General features: G+C 34.1%; 1 protein-coding gene across 2 annotated transcripts in view; it reads right to left on the minus strand.

The window, feature by feature from the left end:
- Window positions 1–19,696, minus strand: part of EDIL3 (EGF like repeats and discoidin domains 3) — a 388,195-nt gene that overhangs the window by 139,151 nt on the left and 229,348 nt on the right. For both annotated transcript variants that reach the window (XM_045565716.1, XM_045565717.1), the window contains one exon: window positions 14,297–14,410. In XM_045565716.1, coding sequence (XP_045421672.1) covers window positions 14,297–14,410 — 114 coding nt within the window. The remainder of the gene's footprint in view (window positions 1–14,296; window positions 14,411–19,696) is intronic.

Genomic DNA, 19,696 nt, shown 5'->3' on the forward strand with positions numbered 1-19,696 from the left:
CTGCTGTTTTATCTACATGTTTTTAATCCCATATAGAGCTAGAGGGGGAAACTCAGCAGAAAGGCCAGGAATGAACACTTAATGAAAAGGGCTCATTGATAGATTTTATCTCCAAAATCTTCATCCACATTATATAGAAGAAAAAATACTTTTGAAACAGATAAACCATTCACTCAGATTTCTGAACCTTTTCTATACTGTGGGCCCCTTTGCCAGTCTGGTGAAGCCTAAAGACCCTTCTCAGAACAATGCCTTTGAATGCATAAAACAAAATAGAAATTGAAAGTGATCATCAAAATATCTTAAAATGTGTGATATTTCAATGAATGTGCTTATTTATTAATACATTAAATAAGAGTTAGAGGCAGGTCTAATATAGTCTTATATTGGTGAAAATATAAATTGTATATTTAGATATTTGTAACAAGTATAATGTGAAATGAAAATATCTGTGATTTCTGTTAGTGACAAAGTGATAGCTACTGCTAACACTGTGACTGGTTGTTGTATATATCTGTAATCGATAGAAATTTTGAATTTCAGGCAATCATTTTATTTTAGTAAAAATAAACATGATTTTTGTTTTCTCATCAAAGAACATGGACACTTCTGTCACCCATTCTTTGAGAGTTAAAACCCTTGCATTAAGCACTTAAAGAGAGGGACTAATTATGTGCTTATATTAATTCTTGTAGGAAAGTGCTCATGTTCTGTTAAACTGGAAACTACTAACAATGGTGGAATCCAGGAATAATTCTATAGGAAAGGAAATGACATTATTAACTGCAAAGTTGGTATGAGGTACCAAATAGTCATTTTAGAGATGTTTAAAAAATTGTTTGTCTGTCTGAGTGTACCAGAGAAAATATAAAGTGAATTTTACTTTGAACAAACCACCACAAATATCTCTGGGTTTCTCAGAGCTAAGAGCTGTAGTTTCAATTTCTTGGTGTTTTGTAGTTAGATAATAGTGCCGGGTATTTATAGGCTTCCTTATATAACTATAGTTCTATCCATTTTTCTTGTCAGAATAGTTTATTTTCTGTCCCTGCTCCTGTTTTCCTTGAATTTTAGTATTGGATTTACTGTCTTTGCTCTGGCTCTTTTTATAGAACCATATTCCTCCAGTTCAATTTATTTTTAAGTTGGATACTTTATGTGTCCATTCCCTTTAGGGCTCTAAAAAGAGTGTGTATTATTGACCAGATAAAGCTATTAAGGTAACTATTATGAAATTTATTTTTAGGTCCTTGGTCACCTTAATGGCTCTTTGGGGTTTAAGATATGCTCAAAGTAGAGTGCACCATAACCAGGGAGGAGCAGTCTGTGGCTATTATTTCTTACTCAGCAGCTGCTCAATCAGGAACACTTGCAATCTAGCATTCTTCTCTACCATCCACACAATTATGTAAGGGCCATTAATGGTTTGAATTAAAAAATCTTTGCTTAGGCCTCCATTTCCTTGAGCAGCTCCTGTTCCAGAAACATTTGTTTCCTTGCTCTAAGTCTGTACTCTCCTTCTGTTTCTCAGATTACTCTTTTATGTATGTATGTGTGTATGTATGTATGTATGTATGTGTACTTTGTGTATACTTTGCAGATGGCATTTCTTTACCTACCTTAAATTCTCTCTTTAGCAACTTCATACTCCTTACTCTCCTTACTTTCTCCCTTGGAAATGCCATACAATCTTATCACTTCACCATTCTCATCTGATCCCTGAATCTGAACCTTTATTACCAATGCTTCCTGCATTTTAATAACTAGCTGTACTATCTTATCAGGATGCCCCAATCACACCTAAAATTCAATCTGTCTAAGCAGGAAAGAAGACTGTTGTGCTTCTACCCTTCAGTTGATGAAGACTGCTTTAAGATGAAACTCAAAACATGTACTTTGCTCTTTGTCTCACATGTTGCTGGAAACCATCACGTCCAAGTGTGCTGATACAGTTGAAAACTGCAGCTCGGGTCATACTAGTTGTTGCTGTCACTGCCAAACTTAGCTCCATGGTTGCCAGTAAAATTTTATTGCAACCATTTGAAACCCATGAGAGCTCAGGAAATCATGCCATCATTTGAAAAATTGTGCACATTCAGTGAAAGATCAGGAATCATCTATATTCTTTCCTTTCTCCTAACTGAGAAAGGCATTTATCTTTGTCTGCTACAGAGTGGTGTGATAAAAGCAGAAATCGCTGTGGTTTGTGCCTGTAATTCCCCCATTATGAGACAACCATTCCAGCCTCACTTTGACAGTCAGGACCCAAATTTTACGTAAGTACCCAAGAATGTCACGTTAACATGTGTAGAGGATAACGACTATCCCACAAATCACATTTTAACCATGTTCCAACATACTAGTCCTAGGATGACTTCTTTTCTAGGAGCTTCTAAATAGAGTTTTTTTTTAATATTGTACATGCATTATTTGGGTCCCCCCCTTTTGTCCCAAGGGTGAGAGTTGGGGTGATAGTTGAGAAGACTGATATTTTCAGTCTGAGAAAAAGGCAATATTTTTCAATCATCCAATATAGTTCTAAATTTTATGAGTACTAAATCAAGTTATGCTGTTCTCAAACTCCCTTGATCTTGGAGTACTTCATCTTTGTTTGTCTTTGAACTGGGAAATATTAGAGTAAGGTTTAGCCTTGAGAATAAATGAACAGCTAAATTATAATCACTGGGCACATACAGTTTAGCAAACAATGGGAATGTTGAAATTATTTGAAAATCCAGAAGCTCTTAATGAATGTTTCAGTAATTATTTGTAATCAAAAGCAAAACTTTCATGTAATAAGAATCTGATTCAATTTGTTAGAACTATTTAATAAGTCCTAGGGGGTCTATTTGAGCATTTTGTAGATATTTCTCTTTCTTTGCTTTATTATATTAACAATTTAAGGTACAGTAGTTGAACTTTCAGTGTGATATGTCTGTCCAAAACTACTGGGTAACATTTGGAAAAAATATATCCAGAGGCATCTGATTAAAGATCGGACTTCCATGTCAGACACAGAAAATCCAATTCAGTTTTGTCAATGAGTCAATTTTTTGTGTTTTTTGTTGCAAAGACTTTATCCTACAGTAATGTTGGAATCACTTTTTCTTTGAAGGCTATTGATATATTTGTACCACACTGCTTTTGGGGGTTGTAATTTATTGTCCCATCATTTAAAAGAATGTGAGACATTAAGTAAAAAATAATTATCTATATTCAAGTACATATAGTTATGGGTATTATACTTATATCTCTATATATTTATTAGTAGGCTTTAAATATTATGGACCTTGGATTTAATATTATATTTAATTATATAATTAATCCTGAACATAAAACTTACATCAACTGACAGTCAATTCATTTATTGTTTTCTATGTTCACAAGGAGCCAGACTGAGGTAAATTTTCTTTCTCTTATTCCATTGGAGTTCTCAACTAAGTCCTATTTTATGTATTTTTAAAAAAGTAGAGTAATATTAAATTAAATTAGCCAATACTTTCAATGACAAAAATCACTTCCAAAGTACCCTGTTCATTTCTAAAACAAAAGAGATATTTAATATTTGTTTTCTGGAATAAAACAGGGTTAAATTTGAATAATTATTTTTCTTCTTTTCTCTTTGATTTCATGTTACATTTGTAAAAGTTAAAGTCTATTCTGGTGTTTTAAAAATCCTTTGTGGTTGCAAAAAATATAGTTTATAAGATGGACTTTTAATATATAAACATTGTTTGTCATGGACTGGTCATGACCCCAAAGTGAAATTTCATGACTTCACAATGTTAAAGCATAAAAGATAAGGTATACTAAAAGTTATGTCACATGATGATTAAATAGCAGTCTTAATTCATCCACTAAATATTAAGATTCTTTTTCTATTATTTCAAAAACTATGGGGGTACAAACGTTTTGGGTTACATAAATTGCTTTTGTTATGCTTGCGTTAGAGTTATAAGTGTGCCCATCACCCAGATGGTGTTCTTTGTACCTGTTAGGTAAGTTTTTGCCCATCCTCTCCTCCTCCCTTCCCCCTGCTTGATTTCCACTGAGTTTTACTTCCCTCTATGCAAATGTGTGATGATTGGTTAGTTCCAATTCAATGGCGAATAAATGTGGTGTTTGTTTTTCCATTCATTAGATACTTCTCTCAGGATAATGGTCTCCACTGCCAAACAAATTGTTGCAAAAGGCCTTAATGCATCCTTTTCATGGCTGAATAGTATTCCACAGCATATACGTACCACAATTTGTTAACCCACTCATGAATTGATGGGCACTTAGGTTGATTCCACATCTTTGCAATTGTGAATTGTGCTACAATAAACATCTGAGTTCAGGTGTCTTTTTGATAAAATGAATTCCCTTCCTTTGGTTAAATACCCAGTAGTGAGATTGTTGGAACAAATTGTAGGGTTACTTTTAGTTCTTTGAAGAATCTCTATACTGTTTTCCATGGAGGTTATACTAATATGTAGTCCCCCAAACAGTGCATAAGTGTTCCTTTCTCTCTACATACAAGCCAGCATCTATTCTTTTTGGACGTTTTAATAAAAGCCATTCTAACTGGGATAAGGTGATATCTCATTGTGGTTTTAATTTGCATTTCCCTGATGATTAGTGATGATGAGCATTTTTTCATACGTTTATTTGCCATTTGCCTATCTTCTTTTGAAAAGCTTCTGTTCATGTCTTTTGCCCACTTGTTAATGGGGTTACTTGTTTTTTTCTTGCTGTTTGCTTGAATTCTTTATAGATTCTGGTCATTAACACTTTATTGGAAGTATAGCTTGCAAATATGTTCTCCCATTCTGGAGGTTGTTTATTTGCTCTTTTGATTATTTCCTTAGCTGTACAGAAGCTTTTTAAGTTAATCAAGTCCCCTTTATTATTTCTGTTGTTGCTGTGATTGCCATTAGGGTCTTCTTCATAAATTCTTTGACTAGGTCAATATCTAGAAGAGTTTTTTCAGCATTTTCTTCCAGCATTCTTATGGTTTCATGCCTTACATTTAAGTCTTTGATCCACTGCGAATTCATTTTTGTGAGTGGTGAGAGATATGGATACTGTTTCATTCTTTTACATGTGGCTATCCAATTCTCCCAGCTCCATTTATTGAATAGGGCTTCTTTTCCCCAGTGTATATTATTGTCTGCTTGGTCAAAGATCAGTTGATTATATGTGGATGGTTTTATATATTGGTTCTCTGTTCTGTTCCATTGGTTTATATCTCTATTTTTGTGCCAATACCATATTGTTTTGGTTACTATAGTCTTGTAGTATAGTTTGAAGTCTGGTAATGTGATGGCTCCAGATTTGTTCTTTTTCCTTAAGATTGCTTTGGCTATTTGGGTTTTTTCCTGATTCCAAATGAAGCATAGACTTATTTTTTCTAGATTTGTGAAATATGACTTTGGCATTTTTATAGGGATTGCATCAAATTTGTAAATCACTTTGGGTAGTATGTGCATTTCAACAATGTTGATTCTACCAATCCATGAGCATGATACGTTTTTGCATTTGTTTGTGTCTTCTGCTATTTCTTTCCTCAGTGGTTTGTAGTTCTTCCTGTAGAGATCTTTCACCTCCTTGGTTAAGTATATTCCTACATATTGTGTTTTCTTTGTGGCTATGGTGAATGGTATTGAGTCTTTGATTTGACTCTGAATCTATTAAGATTCTTAAGGACAAAAATCTGTTTATTCTTGAGGATATTGTCCTTCTCTTTGTAAAACTCTCATCTCCACTACCCTCCCTCTTTTTGTTTAGGTACCTACTATACATTCTACTGGTCTCACCTCAAATGAGGTGGTCTGGTCTTCCCTAAGCCCCTCCAAACAAAACAAGTGTCCCTATCATAGCTCCCTCTTCTTTGCCTTCATGTCACTTATGATGTCTTCTAATTAAATATTATATATTAATAATTCTTGTTTTTCTTTCCTATTAATCTGTATACTCTATGAGAGTAGGAATGGAATGAATTTTATTACCATTGTTGTCACAGCAGAAGGTGGCTACTGTTTGATGCAATTTGGTGAATAAATAAATTTATTCATATATGTTCTATAATCCTTGTATATAGTTACACTAAAAAAAGATGAATAAATAGATTTACGCAATTTTCTTATTAAACTTGCATGAGCTTTAATTCTTATTTTTACTTTCTTATAAACATGTCTTTTTAAAAAAAATCTTCTTTATTTTGCATCAGAATTTCTCTATATTTTGCTTTTGGATCTATGTCATAGCCAGAATGTAGAAGAGTAGGAATTAAGTATTACATAATATAAAACTATAATCTTTGACCATTTTTACAGTGTAATAAAATACTGGAATTATTCATTCCACTGTTTATTTCTGTTTGTCACTGATCAAATAACAGTGACATCTTACAATAATTGCAAACATACAGAGAATGAAATTAAATTAGGTGTTTGTGATTCAGAAGTATGTTATATCATATTTTTGAGAAACCCAGCAAATCCTTCTATTATAATAACTTTGGCAGGATTTAGAATATTTATTTATTTAAACTTATGTTAATGCTATGGATTTCCTAAATTTAGATACCTGTAAAACATGGTGTGCAATGCATTATTCCTGACTTCTATACCAATTGTTCTCAAGGAAATACACTCATTTACTAAATATGAACGAATTGGTTGAGTATATAATAAAATGTAAAATCACACAAAATTATGACAAAATAAAAGGTTAGATACACAAGTATTTGATTTTCAAATAATTAAAAAAATCTTTGTGTGTATTTATTTACAAAATTATTTGTTCATATATAACATTTATTGGCCTAATTATTTTACTAAATATTTATGTATGCTATTAACTTTAATCTTCCTATCAATATATATGAAAAGGCATTATGAGTTTCATTTATAGATGAGGAATCTGATGCTCAGATGGAACCATTGACTTGTTCAGGACATACAGTTACAAGTAGAAAAAGTCAGAGTTTAAACTGCAGTTCTATTTGAATGCAAAGCCTGTTTTCTCTCCTCTTATTTGCTGCCGCTTGCCAAGGCCAGTTGTCAAGTGCAAGTGTTTTTAATGTGTACAGTGTAATAAACAGCATCCTTTTATGCTACAAGGGGCAGAATCATATCATGCTAGGGCTGTAATCTCTGTAGTATCAATGCCTGGGATTAAGGCCAAGTTCTGCGGTTTACTAACCATGTGAACCTATGAAAATTACTTACCCACTCAGTAGGTCAGTTTTCTCTGTCAAATGAAACCAGTGATAAATACTATCTACTACAAAGAGTGCTAAGAAGTTTAAAAAATTAATATCTAAAGTATTTATGACAGTGCGTAGTACATGGTAAAGTCTAAATTAAAATCAATACATTGTATGGCAATTAGCTGGTGACAAGATATAGTTGAGTAAACAAAACAGATGCATTTGTCCTTATTTACAAATTCTTCTTTAGAAAAGCAATAAGTAAATGTTGAACGATAAAATACAAATTGCATAATTTATCTATTCTATAAAATATTTTAGTAATTTTCACTGAATATGTCTGTACTTATCCAAATGTACTTGGTGATACACACTGATATCAAAAGAAAGACTGTGTATGTACATATGCACAGCATATATTGTCTATGTTTGTGTACTTGCAAATCCTAGTTCATTTATATAATCATGGCTAAAAGAGTTATAGCTGTTCAAATAATCATGATAAGAAAACATTAATTTATGATTTTCAAAATGTATTCACATGTATCATCTTTTTCCTTATGTTACAAATAGACTAAAGAGCTATAGAATTAGCTATAATTATTTATTTTATTAAATTTAAAAAACTGGCTAATATTCACATTTGGTAATATCACTTTAATCTTAGTTGAAGATTTTAGTTTTCATTTTTAATAAAACTCTCTGAAATCATTTAAGTCTTAATTTTTTTGGTATAATAGTTTGGGGATGTTTCATTATAGAGATCCCTTGGTAACTATTTCAATTTTCAGAAGTAGTGTAAGTGATGAAAATGAATTTGAGTGCCAGTCCTGAAATTCAATCATGTCACATTTAAACCCCTAGGAGGGAAATATATATGGCTATTGTGGACTACACAGTCCAATAAATGAAAACAATCCTAGTTATTTTTAGATTATTTAACGAGCTATCAATTTTCATTGCACTTATTCTAGTTTAAATATCATGTTCTGTTAAACATACATGGCAAAGCATATCTGTTCTTATGAGAATAGGTTTCTCATTCCAGTTTATCATCATTTTCCTTTCAAGTTGTTTATGAAAATAGCTGTCTGAACACATGAGCTTATACCATTTAAAAGCAACAAGGGAGTCTAAATTAGGACTTTAATTAGAAGAATTCCTGCAATGCTATAATAAATACTGTAGGAACATCTAAATGGTTTTTACATATCAAGCAAAAGTAATTTTAAGTAAAATAAAAAACAAAATTTAATAAAATCCTTTATAAGTAAATGAAAAATAAAACCAAAAATGTAAATAAGCTGTACAATCCTCATCTAGAAATCTAAACTGAAATTATTTAAATCAGAAATGTTATTGCCTTACCTCCCATAAATATAATTAGTAAATAATTACTGGAAAAATTATAGGCAGTTTTTTTTTGCCTAGTATTAAAAGGTTCATTAATATTTGAAATAAATACATTGTTATTGAAAATGTTCAATAGGCAACTGATTTACATAATAATTCTCACATTATTGTGCATAAGGTCATAATAGATACAGCTAGATATAACTTTATTCTTTATAAAGTAAAAGTTCTTAATCACTACATTAATTAAAGACATACATTATAATAAAGAATTCACATAGCTATTTTTGTAATTTTTATTAAGGGAATATCACAACATAAATGACATGCTTTTAATTGTTTAACTGAAAATAAATACATTCTAGTTTTTAATAAATGATATATCACTAATGTGGAAAATGTTTTAGTTGATTGTACTGGCAAAGGCAGTCTTCATATTTAGCTTAAAATGGAAAGTCAAGTAAGAATAAGAGAAAGGCAGAGAAAGATCTGAAATGAGCAAATCCTTTTGATAGTAAGTGAAAAGATACCATGATCAGTCTGTCTATAGTGAAAAAAATTATCTCCGAAATTACTGCATTGATATTTTCAAGGCTTGTTTGTGGTAGTAGCTGCTGAGATCACAGCATTCATATGTGCTGTTGATTATTTTAAAGGGGTGAATAAGTGATATAATATAAATTACCAAGATGTCACATGTAGAAGTGGCCTAAAAAGAGAAACAAGAACTGTTTGCCTCTCTTATTTTAAATCCATTTTCATACTGCAAGGTAGAGTTATAAAAGATTTTATAAAATCAAAGAAAAGCAATTCAAGTTCCTATCAACATTTACTAAGTACCGACTAGTATGACAAGATTACATTTTATATGCTGGGAAAAGCATCTTCAGAATACTGCTTAAAAAATGGAAAGTCAGATGAACAATAACTTGAACACAGTGGAGGAAGTCAGAAAAATCAGATATCACCCCTATATTTAAGGAACTCAGAATGCTAGGTTCATTCATTCATTCAGCAAATATTTATCGAACATTTACTCTGTGCCAGCACTATTCTGGCAACTGTGATTACAGTAATAAAATCTCTCCCTCATGAGGCATATCTCTTGGGGGAATAGTCAATAAATAATCTATAAAACTGAAAATATATGGTAGGGATTAATGCAAAGGAGAAAAAAATAAAGCAAAGAAGGAGGTTAGTGTGTGCTACAATGTGTTGAGGTAGGGGAGTGAGAGGCCAGGGAAGGCCTCATTGAGAAGATGTTTTATACAATGACCTCAAGGGAATGGGAGTGTGTCACAACAGAGCCTATTACAGAAAGAAAGAAATGGGAGAGGAAAGGTTCCAGTGCAACAGTGTGCCAGTGTGTGCCCAGGAGCCATCAGGAGGCCAAGTGGCCAGAGCAGTGCATAAGAAAGCGAGGGTAAGAGGAGATGGGGTCAGAGACAGGTGAGGCAGCCAGCGGGGGTACAGGCAGGTCCTGTGGGCTGGCTGCAGGAAATAGTGCCATCACTTTCACTCTGCCTGACATCAGAAGCCAGCAGAACACTTGAATGACAAGGCGGTACATTCTGGCTTTTTGTTTTTTTTTCTTTTTTTAATAGGTTCCCTCTAGCAGCTGGGTGGAGCTGAAAGGAGCATACTGAGAAGCAGAGACTCCCATTAGTAACATTGTAAACTGGGAGTTTTTATGTCTTTAAAAACTTTCTGTCTCCTCCTTTGCTTTACAATGATCTCCTCACGATTAAGGACAACTTTCTGAGTGTGTGTGTGCATGCGCACATGTGTGTTTGTATGTGTGTGTGCATAAGCGTGTGCCTGTGTGTGGAAACCACAGCTTCCTATGGAGCCCTGTGTTCAGAATACAGTCATGGTTTTACAGCTCTCACTCCTTTCCCTTCTCCCTCCTTTTTCTTTTCCATGTTCTTTGTAAATGCCAACTAGCCTCTGCTTCTTTTTAGTATTTCATCCTTTTCTGTTTAACTGTTTTATCTGTTTTCCATTTTTTCTGCTACTCTTCTTCCACTTTCACTCCCAAAATAAGAAGTGGTAGATAAAAAGCAAGAGGAAGAGGCAGAGGGAGATGCACAACCAATCCCGGGTTTATTCGCATATCTCATGCACTCTCATTAAGAATTCCTATATAATATAATTATTCTTTTTAGACCATAAAGGTAATATATGCCTATTTTTGAAAATTCAAAATATACAGAAAGTATAAAGATGAAGGCCCAACTCAACTATAATATGATAAATATTAAATTACTTCCTGGGGGGAAGGTGCTATGTTCATGCTTTTTTTTTTATTGTGATTAATATTTTATTAAATCCAAAGACACAATGAATTAAGGATAATTGATATTTATCTTCTATGTTTATTATAAATATTTCCTCAGTTTATTAATTTGGATTTTATATTTTACTATTTTTAAATAGATTTTTAGTCAGTTCTATTCTTTTGCAATATCTTTCATAATTTATTATTTTTGGAGGGTTGTTGAGAATGTTTTCATTCTAAAATACATCTGAAGTATAAAATTCCAATAAAATGTGTTGAACCTAATTATTTCATCAGTATAAATAAAAAGAAATAGGACAAGTGAAGCAACTATGAGTGCAGGAACCCAAGACTGGACTGAAGACAGTTTAGATTTGAACGTAAAGGTAATGGCATTTCAGTACCGTTAACTCAGCAGTCAGCGTCCACCATTCTCTCTTCCCTCTCCTTCCTGAATTACCTGCCAAAACATATCACTTCTCTGCCATTACTGCAGGTATAAACAGACCCAATGGTGACCCTCTGGGACAGGATACAAAGCCCAAGAGAAAGTTTATTAATCTTACTCCAGGGTGGACGCCAGCACACAGATTATAATCTATGTAATATCACCTCCTATGAGCCTAACTTCAGGAAGCTTAGAGTGGGTACCACCTGTAACCTGGAAATGCTTCTCTGTGCCCCTGTAGTCGGTTAATTCTCTAAGTTCTCTATGTGCAAAACTAAATCATCAATGTGGCAGAATGTCTTAAAAAAAAAAAACAAAACTCTGACTTGTCTAAAAATTAAGATGTCACAGAAAAATGTAGAACCCTAACCCCAGAAACTTAGGAAATAGGGAGAACGAGGATCCTTAATTTATTATATGTTATTATAAATTAATAAAATAAAAACAAATACCCCAACACGGAGACATATTTTAGAATGTATGCTAAGTGACTCTTTCTGATCTCTTTGTTGAGGCACAGAAATAGAGGAAATGTTAGAAAGTCAGAGTACATGATAGGTTAAAGAAGGCATGGCACTATCACTCTCATGTTCACAGAGAAGTATAAGTCTAAATGTAAATATAATATAAATATATATATATATATATACACATATATATATATATATAAAACCAAGTCAAAGAAAAGCAAAGGTTTTATTAAACACTGTATCAAAAACTAATTTGGAAGACACTGGACACAAACTGGTGGCAATTAATTTGACAGTCTATTTTAGTATGTCCTTCCATAATCATCAGGCTACTTTATTCTCAAGAAGACGTCTCAGTAAAAGTCTCTGATGGGAGGATGTGTGGGCTTTAGTCATTAGTTTCAACATCTAGTTCACATTCAGGTCTTCTTCTGTTTCAACATATAGGCATCCATCTGGCTGTCCAGTCGCTTCTTGCTCAGCACAGAGGGACAAGGGCATCTCTCCCACTTCCATGGCTTTAGTGTCTGTCTTATAACCCCCCGTTTCCAACCTATTTACTCTCACCTCTACCTTAATTCTTCCACACTATATAGCTCCATGCCCTAGGTCTCCTCTCCTGGGATGTCTACAACCTTAGACACCACTTCTTCTGCAGCTCATTGAGAGAGCTAGCGTTGACCACCACAGTGATGCTCATCCCTAGGCAAGGTTCTTATGACACGTCCCTTGTACAGCCCTCCTTTTAGGAAAATGAGAAGGCCTTTTCTTCCAATTGTTCCCCTGGCCAGGCCTCCTGCAGGTCAGAGGTGGACTTACTCTTCCTGGGCATGCTCTAACCTAGGTACTGTTTTAAGCTCTACCAAAGTTCCAGTGCTGCCTGGAGGATCCCCTATTCTGGCATCAGATCTCCATTTTTGCTGCATGAAAGTGAAATGGTCACTGATATCAGTTTTTTGTTATTCATTATATTAATAAAATGTTCATTTACAAATATCTTGGAGGTGCATTTCAGCACAATCTCCAGCACCGTCGGGGTAGGCATCTTCACGTCCCAGGAAACAGAGGAGGATGCAAGTGCTGTGCCTGTGATGGACCTGAGACCGGCTGAACCTCAGTTTGAGTTAGCTTGGTGGGTATTTAGTTAAATGCTTTGTGGGAAGGTGGCTAGGTTAGTTGGTTGGGTGGCTATTGTTCTATTTAGTTATATGGTCAACCTGCTTACTCAGCCTGCCCTTTCCCTCTGTCTGTGCCCTGCGGCTGTCATCATCAACTCATGCTCAATGTCCTCCCTCAATTATTTTAAGCTTAGAAAGTTTTTTTCCTCAATGCAAAATTTTTCTATGATATTCAGAATTTAATTATTTTGGTGCAGTTTTTCAGTACTAGAGAAATGAGAATCCCAGTTTTAGATCATTATTTTGTTTACATATGTAACTCAAATTATTCAACAAATTCTTTATTTTATAAAGATCATGGCTGAAGAGGAAGAAAGAGAGGGAAAGTGAGAAATAAATTCCTTACTATGGCCAAAGATAAAGCACCATGTGCATGGTGTGTGGAAGAGAGAGAACACATGTAGTGTGTATTCATGTTTATCTTGTACATCTCTATCTGAGGAGGCATCTCAATTTTGAGGAAATTATATGGAACTGAGAAATAGAGATCTATGTTCTTTCTAGTCCTGTTTTTGTCACTATCTGTGAAAGCTTGGGCAGACCACATCATCTGTGTCTCAGTTTCTGCATCTGCATCTGTATTCTGAACTTGCATAATGTTGTGGTGCTCAGATTGTACAATATACATCAAAGAAGTAGCAGTAGCAGTATGAAGTTTCTATAAGTTTCCAACAATTATAAATCTGTATCATTTGTGTTCTCATTTGCACGTGTTTAAGCCCCATTTGGGCCCTATCCCATTGGCTCTAGTCCTGCCTTGTCTCTGCCCTTTTCTGGAAGGAGAGTGGTGCTTTCAGACTGTTTGTAAACACTTCAGGCAAATAATTGCCCTGTCATTTGATCCATCATCTCAAGACGCTACTGTCTTAGACTTCCAAGGAGACAAATAAATAGTGTGTAAAGTTTTTGCGGGTGTGTGCTACAGGTCAACTGGCTCCCCCTTACCTCCACCTTTTATTTGTAATACAGGCTATCTGGTTACAGCCTCCCAAATTTACTGTCTGAACAAAAGTAACCACTCTAGTGGTATAAATTTAGGTCATATACCTACTCAAAAGCCAAAACGGGATTCACAGGAGAGAAGGATTTGTGCATCTGAGGAACTGTTGCCATTCTTTTCAGGTCACAAGATCCTACTTCTATGCATGTTGTGCACTAAGCAAGACATCCTGGAGAGTATGTGTATATCAATAACACTAGTAACAACAAATACAGAATGTGCCTTTTAAATTAATTGTGTACTCTGAAAGCAAATCATATTGATTTTGGCTCAGATTGCATAATAAATGGAGACCATATAAATAAAATTATGTTTTATATATATATATATACAAACACAGACACACACACACATACACACACGTAAATACTTACTGTATTGACAATTTCTTCCCATAAATTCGCCTGGGCACTCACAGGAATAATTAGCAACAAGGTCTGTACATATTCCACCATTTTTGCAAGGATCAGCTTCACATTCGTTTATGTCTGAGGAAAACAGAAAAGACAGAGGAAAATAATTACTGTTAAAACTGATTAGATATTGGAAGATTTTAGGAATCTTAATAAAATCCTAATAAAATCCCTAAGTAATGCTATTTTTTGTGTACATGTATATGTATGTGTGTGTGTTTAGTCAGTAATACAAGTGCTGATTAAAACCAATAATTTATTAACAATCAAATTTTAATCCATTTCTGGTGGAATTGAGAATACAGATGAAAGACCATTAGAATAAACCACTCTCCTATTCTGAAAATAAATACGAATAGTTTGGGGAAATATTCAGTATATCCTTAGAATTAAATCAAACAAATTAACCCTGATACAAAGATGAATTGGTATCACTTAAAAGATCTAGAAACCTCCCCTGTAGCAACAACTGCCAATTAACACTGTCTCATTTTATCTTAATTCATTAAAATTCTAACTGACAGAGATGTTTTAGTTTCTAAATAGTTCACCTTTGATGAATACGATGAGAAGCAAATTAGAGTTAATAGCTAAAGCTCGTTACATGCAAAGTATAATAAATGTAAATGATGATCACTTCCTAATCTCATTCAAGGGTTTCTAAAGTTAGGATGACTAAAGGGACTTACTTTTGGCATACTATTACTATGTCTGATGCAAAATAACATGAAATATAAAACATTCAGCAAATTACATTAATTTCATTTCTAATTTTGGACAACAGTGAAAACAAGTAAGATTTTGAACACAAAAAGAGATAATGACATTATGTTAAGTGAAATAAACCAGGCACAGAAAGACAAATGCCACATGTTCTCATATGTGGGAGCTAAAAAAGCTTCATCTCATGGACACAGAGAACTGAATGATAGATACAAGAGACTGAAAAGGGTGGTTGGGAATTGGGGAATTAAGAGAAGTTGGGCCAGGCGCGGTAGCTCACGCCTGTAATCCTAGGCCGAGGTGGGCGGACCATTTGAGCTCAGGAGTTCGAGACCAGCCTGAGCAAGAGGGAGACCTCGTCTCTACTAAAAATAGAAAGAAATTACACGGACAGCTAAAAACATATATATAGAAAAATTAGCCAGGCATGGTGGCGCATGCCTGTAGTCCCAGCTACTCGGGAGGCTGAGACAGTAGGATGATCGCTTGAGCCCAGGACTCTGAGGTTGCTGTGAGCAAGGCTGACGCCACGGCACTCTAGCCCGGGCAACAGAGTGAGACTCTGTCTCAAAAAACAAACAAACAAAAAAAAAGAGAAGTTGGTAAATGGATACAAACATACAGTTAGATAGAATAAATAAGTTCTAACATTTGATAGAAGAATAGAGTGACTGTATTTAGCAACAATATTTTGTATATTTCAAAGTAACTAGAAGACTTGATACCAACATATGCAAATGATAACTATAGTACTGCAGTATAGTTTGAAGTCTGGTAATATGATGCCTCCAGATTTGTTCTGTTTGCTTAAAATTGCTTTGGCTATTCAGGCTCTTTTCTGGTTCCAAATGAAGCATAGAACTATTTTTTCTAGATATGTGAAATATAACTTTGGTATTTTGATAGGAATTGTACTGAATCTATGAATCACTTTGGGTAATATGCACATTTTAACAATGTTAATGCTACTGATCCATGAGCGTGATATATTTTTCCATTTGTTTCTGTCATCTGTGATTTCTTTACTCAGTGTTTCACAGTTCTCCATAGCCACATGTAGGAGAATGAAATATGATCCATATCTCTCACCACTCACAAAAATTAATTCAAGATGGATAAAATACTTAAATGCAAAGCATGAAACCATAAGGATTCTAGAAGAAAATGTTGAAAAAAACTCTTCTACATATTGGCCTAGGCAGTATTTATGAAGAATACCCCAAAGGCAATTACAACAACAATAAAAATAAGTCAATGGGACCTGATTAAATTAAAAAGCTTCACATACCTAAGGAAATAATCAACAGAGCAAATAGACAACCTATAGAATGGGTGAAATTATTCACAAACTATATATTTGAAAAAGGGCTAATATCTAGAATCTACAAAGAACTCAAACAAATCTGCAAGGAAAAAACAACCCCATTAAAAAGTGAGTAAAACCATGAACAGAAGCTTTTCAAAAGAAGATAGAAAAATGACCATTAAACATATGAAAAAAATGCTCAACATCACTAATAATCAGGGAAATGCAAATTATTAATAAAGCCACAATGAGATATCACTTTACCTCTGTTAGAATGGCTTTTATTAAAAAGTCCAATAAGAATAGATGCTGACGTGGATGCAGAGACAGAGCAACGCTTATACACTGTTGATGGGACTGCAAATTAGTATAACTTCTATGGAAAATAGTATGACGATTCCTCAAAGAACTTAAAGTAGACCTACCATTCAATCCACCAATCCCACTATTGGGTATCTACCCACAGGAAAAGAAGTCATTTTATCCCAAAGATACCTGCACTTGAATGTTTATTGCAGCACAATTCACAATTGCAAAGATGTGGAATCAACACAAATGCCCATCAATCCATGAGCTGATTAACAAAATGTGGTATATGTATAGCATGGAGTACTACTCAGCCATAAAAAATATGAATTAATACATTTGACAACAATTTAGATGGAACCGGAGACTATTCTGCTAAGTGAAGTATCTCAAGAATGGAAAAACAAACACCACATGCAGTTGCTATTAAATTGGAATTAAGTGCTGAGCGCACATGTGCACCGAGGGGAGTAAAACTCAGTGGAAGTCAAGTAGGGGGGAAGGAGGAGGAGGGGATGTGTGAAAACCTACCTAACAGGTACAATGGACACTAGTTGGGTGATGGGCACACTTATAGTCATGACTCCAGCATTATAAAAAGTGATCCTTGTAACCAAAAACATTTGTACCCCCTTAATATTTTGGAAAAAAAAGAAATGATAAATACTCAAGGTGATGGATACACCCCCCAAAAAATAAACAAACAGTTCATCCAGTTATGCCTAAAAAGAAGAGAAGTAATGACTAATTCAATCAAATATTCATCACTGGTATTTACAAAGCATTCCCTCTAAGCATAGCATCATGCTACGTTTCTGGAAGGTAACACAGTAGTTGGGGACCACACACCACTCCTCTTCTCTTTCTTTTCCTGTCATCTACTCCAGTTGAACTCCCTATCTGCTCTTATTTCTACAACTCTGCGTTCTGTTGTTTTTAACCATTTTACACATCTAAATGGCATAACTTGGAAATTGTTTAAATGCCTTTCACTCATTCACCTCATCAGACAGTGAGCTTCACGAATGCAGCTCCAGACTGCCCTGTTCTTTGTATGCCTGCAAATACCACACTCAATCTGGAAAAACACTGGTGTCCAATAAATGTTTCCTGATAAACTTTTTATTAATACCAAAAGAATAGACATAGTGGAGTGCACAAACTAAACAAAATAAAGCAAAACAAAAACCATTTTATTTCAGATTTGTAATGTGTCTTCTTGCACACTATAACATATCAAAATGTATTACCTAAGTCCTGGGTTATCACAGTTTCTTAAAGCAGTATGGCTGTTAATTTACCCTCTCAAGAAAAAAACAAGGAAAATATGCTGGAAAACTCTCTATTTTATCCTGTCTTTCAACTTCTTTCTTCTCAACAGTATCCCCTCATAAAAGCAGAGGTGGTCACCCTCTCATTCTAAGCTCACTGTAGAAAGTCTGGACTAGATTTCCTTAGGCAGGTGATGTCTTTCTCTGAAAAGACAGCCTTTTTTGGTTTCTGGTTATCTGTCACAGCTTGAAAGTAGAGACAGTTTATACGGTGTTCAGAAAGAATCTAAATAATTTGATGATTTTATAACATTCATAATAGGATAAAATCAGGATCTATTGACCTCTAAAAAGAGCTGTGCACTGTAAAATATGATAGACTCTCAAATATTTGATACTGACACTCTACAGAAGAATGAAAGAAAAGAGTGAGTGAGCATAAGTCATTTCTTCACTATTTTTATACAATGAAATACTGCTTTTATCAAAATTTCGCTTGGTCTTTATATTGAACTGACAGACAAAACATTTTTTATTAAATTTTCTAAGTGGTACAAAAATCTCTGTTATATTTATTTTATTGTCAATTCAATGTAAGACAACAATGTTTGGCTACTTTGGAACATGCCCAATATGTCTTTACCTGTATCATACCTACTACAATTTGTTTTAGATGAGAACATGCTAATGGCTAGGTTAAATCAGTATTTCTTAGAAATAAAATTGCCATATTCATTAAAGTTGGATATAAACAGTTATTCTCTTATATACTTATAGAGAAAAAAACTCAGTACTCATGTCTGAATGAGACTATAATGTGATCTTTGACGTAAAAGAAAGGTTTAATTAGAATTAACAAGGTCAAGATGGAGATGGTGGTGTATTTCCAAGTAGGGAACCAGAATGAACCATAATGTTGAGAAGTTCATGGTATGATGTTCTGTTTACGTACAACAGTAGTCCACGTTGGAGCACAGAGAGTGAAGAAGAGTGCTGGGATTCCAGGTCTGAGGATGTAGATGGGGACCAGATCATGATGAACCCTTAGTGCCAGCTGAGGGAACTGGATTTTATGTTCTGGCACTGACAACTTGGAGCAGGATGGGAGGGTATTTTCTTCACCCTTCTACTTTAGAATAGTTCAGTAAAGCCAGATGTGCAATGGACTTGAGAGACGAATAAAAAATGGCAGGACAGAGACCCACACAAGATTTTATGTTAATAGGTATGACATATTTTAATTCTCATGCAAGAAGCTCTGTGCATTTTCTAATTCTAAGATTGAAATATATCATGAGTACGGAGTTTTCATAGTCAGCAATGTGAGAACCATCAAGAGTTATTATACATACTATTACTGATATGCAGACACTGTTCTTTGCTTCCTTAAATCTTCCAAGTTTTTACACAACAAATAATACTTAAAATATGTGACTGTGGATCTCATTCAGAAAAATCAATCTTTAAATCATCCACCCATAGTTTCATCAGGCCAGATCTGATGAATGCAAGTTATAATTAAGAACATCTTATTCTAAAAAAACCACAGTTAACACCTTTACCCACCAGAGGTTAATGTGAAGTGGAATGAATTGGAATTGCATTTGCTGAAGTGGAAATGCTTTGTAGACATATCCAAATTATGATAAAGAATGGCCTTTACATTTTTAAATATGCATTTTCAATGTTTTTAAACTCAAAAACTACTCAAATCTAAATTTATAAAAACAGAAATGTTATTTTAAATGATCTATA

The sequence above is a fragment of the Lemur catta genome, chromosome 12 (assembly GCF_020740605.2).
Source record: "Lemur catta isolate mLemCat1 chromosome 12, mLemCat1.pri, whole genome shotgun sequence".
NCBI classification, from domain to species: Eukaryota; Metazoa; Chordata; class Mammalia; order Primates; family Lemuridae; genus Lemur; species Lemur catta.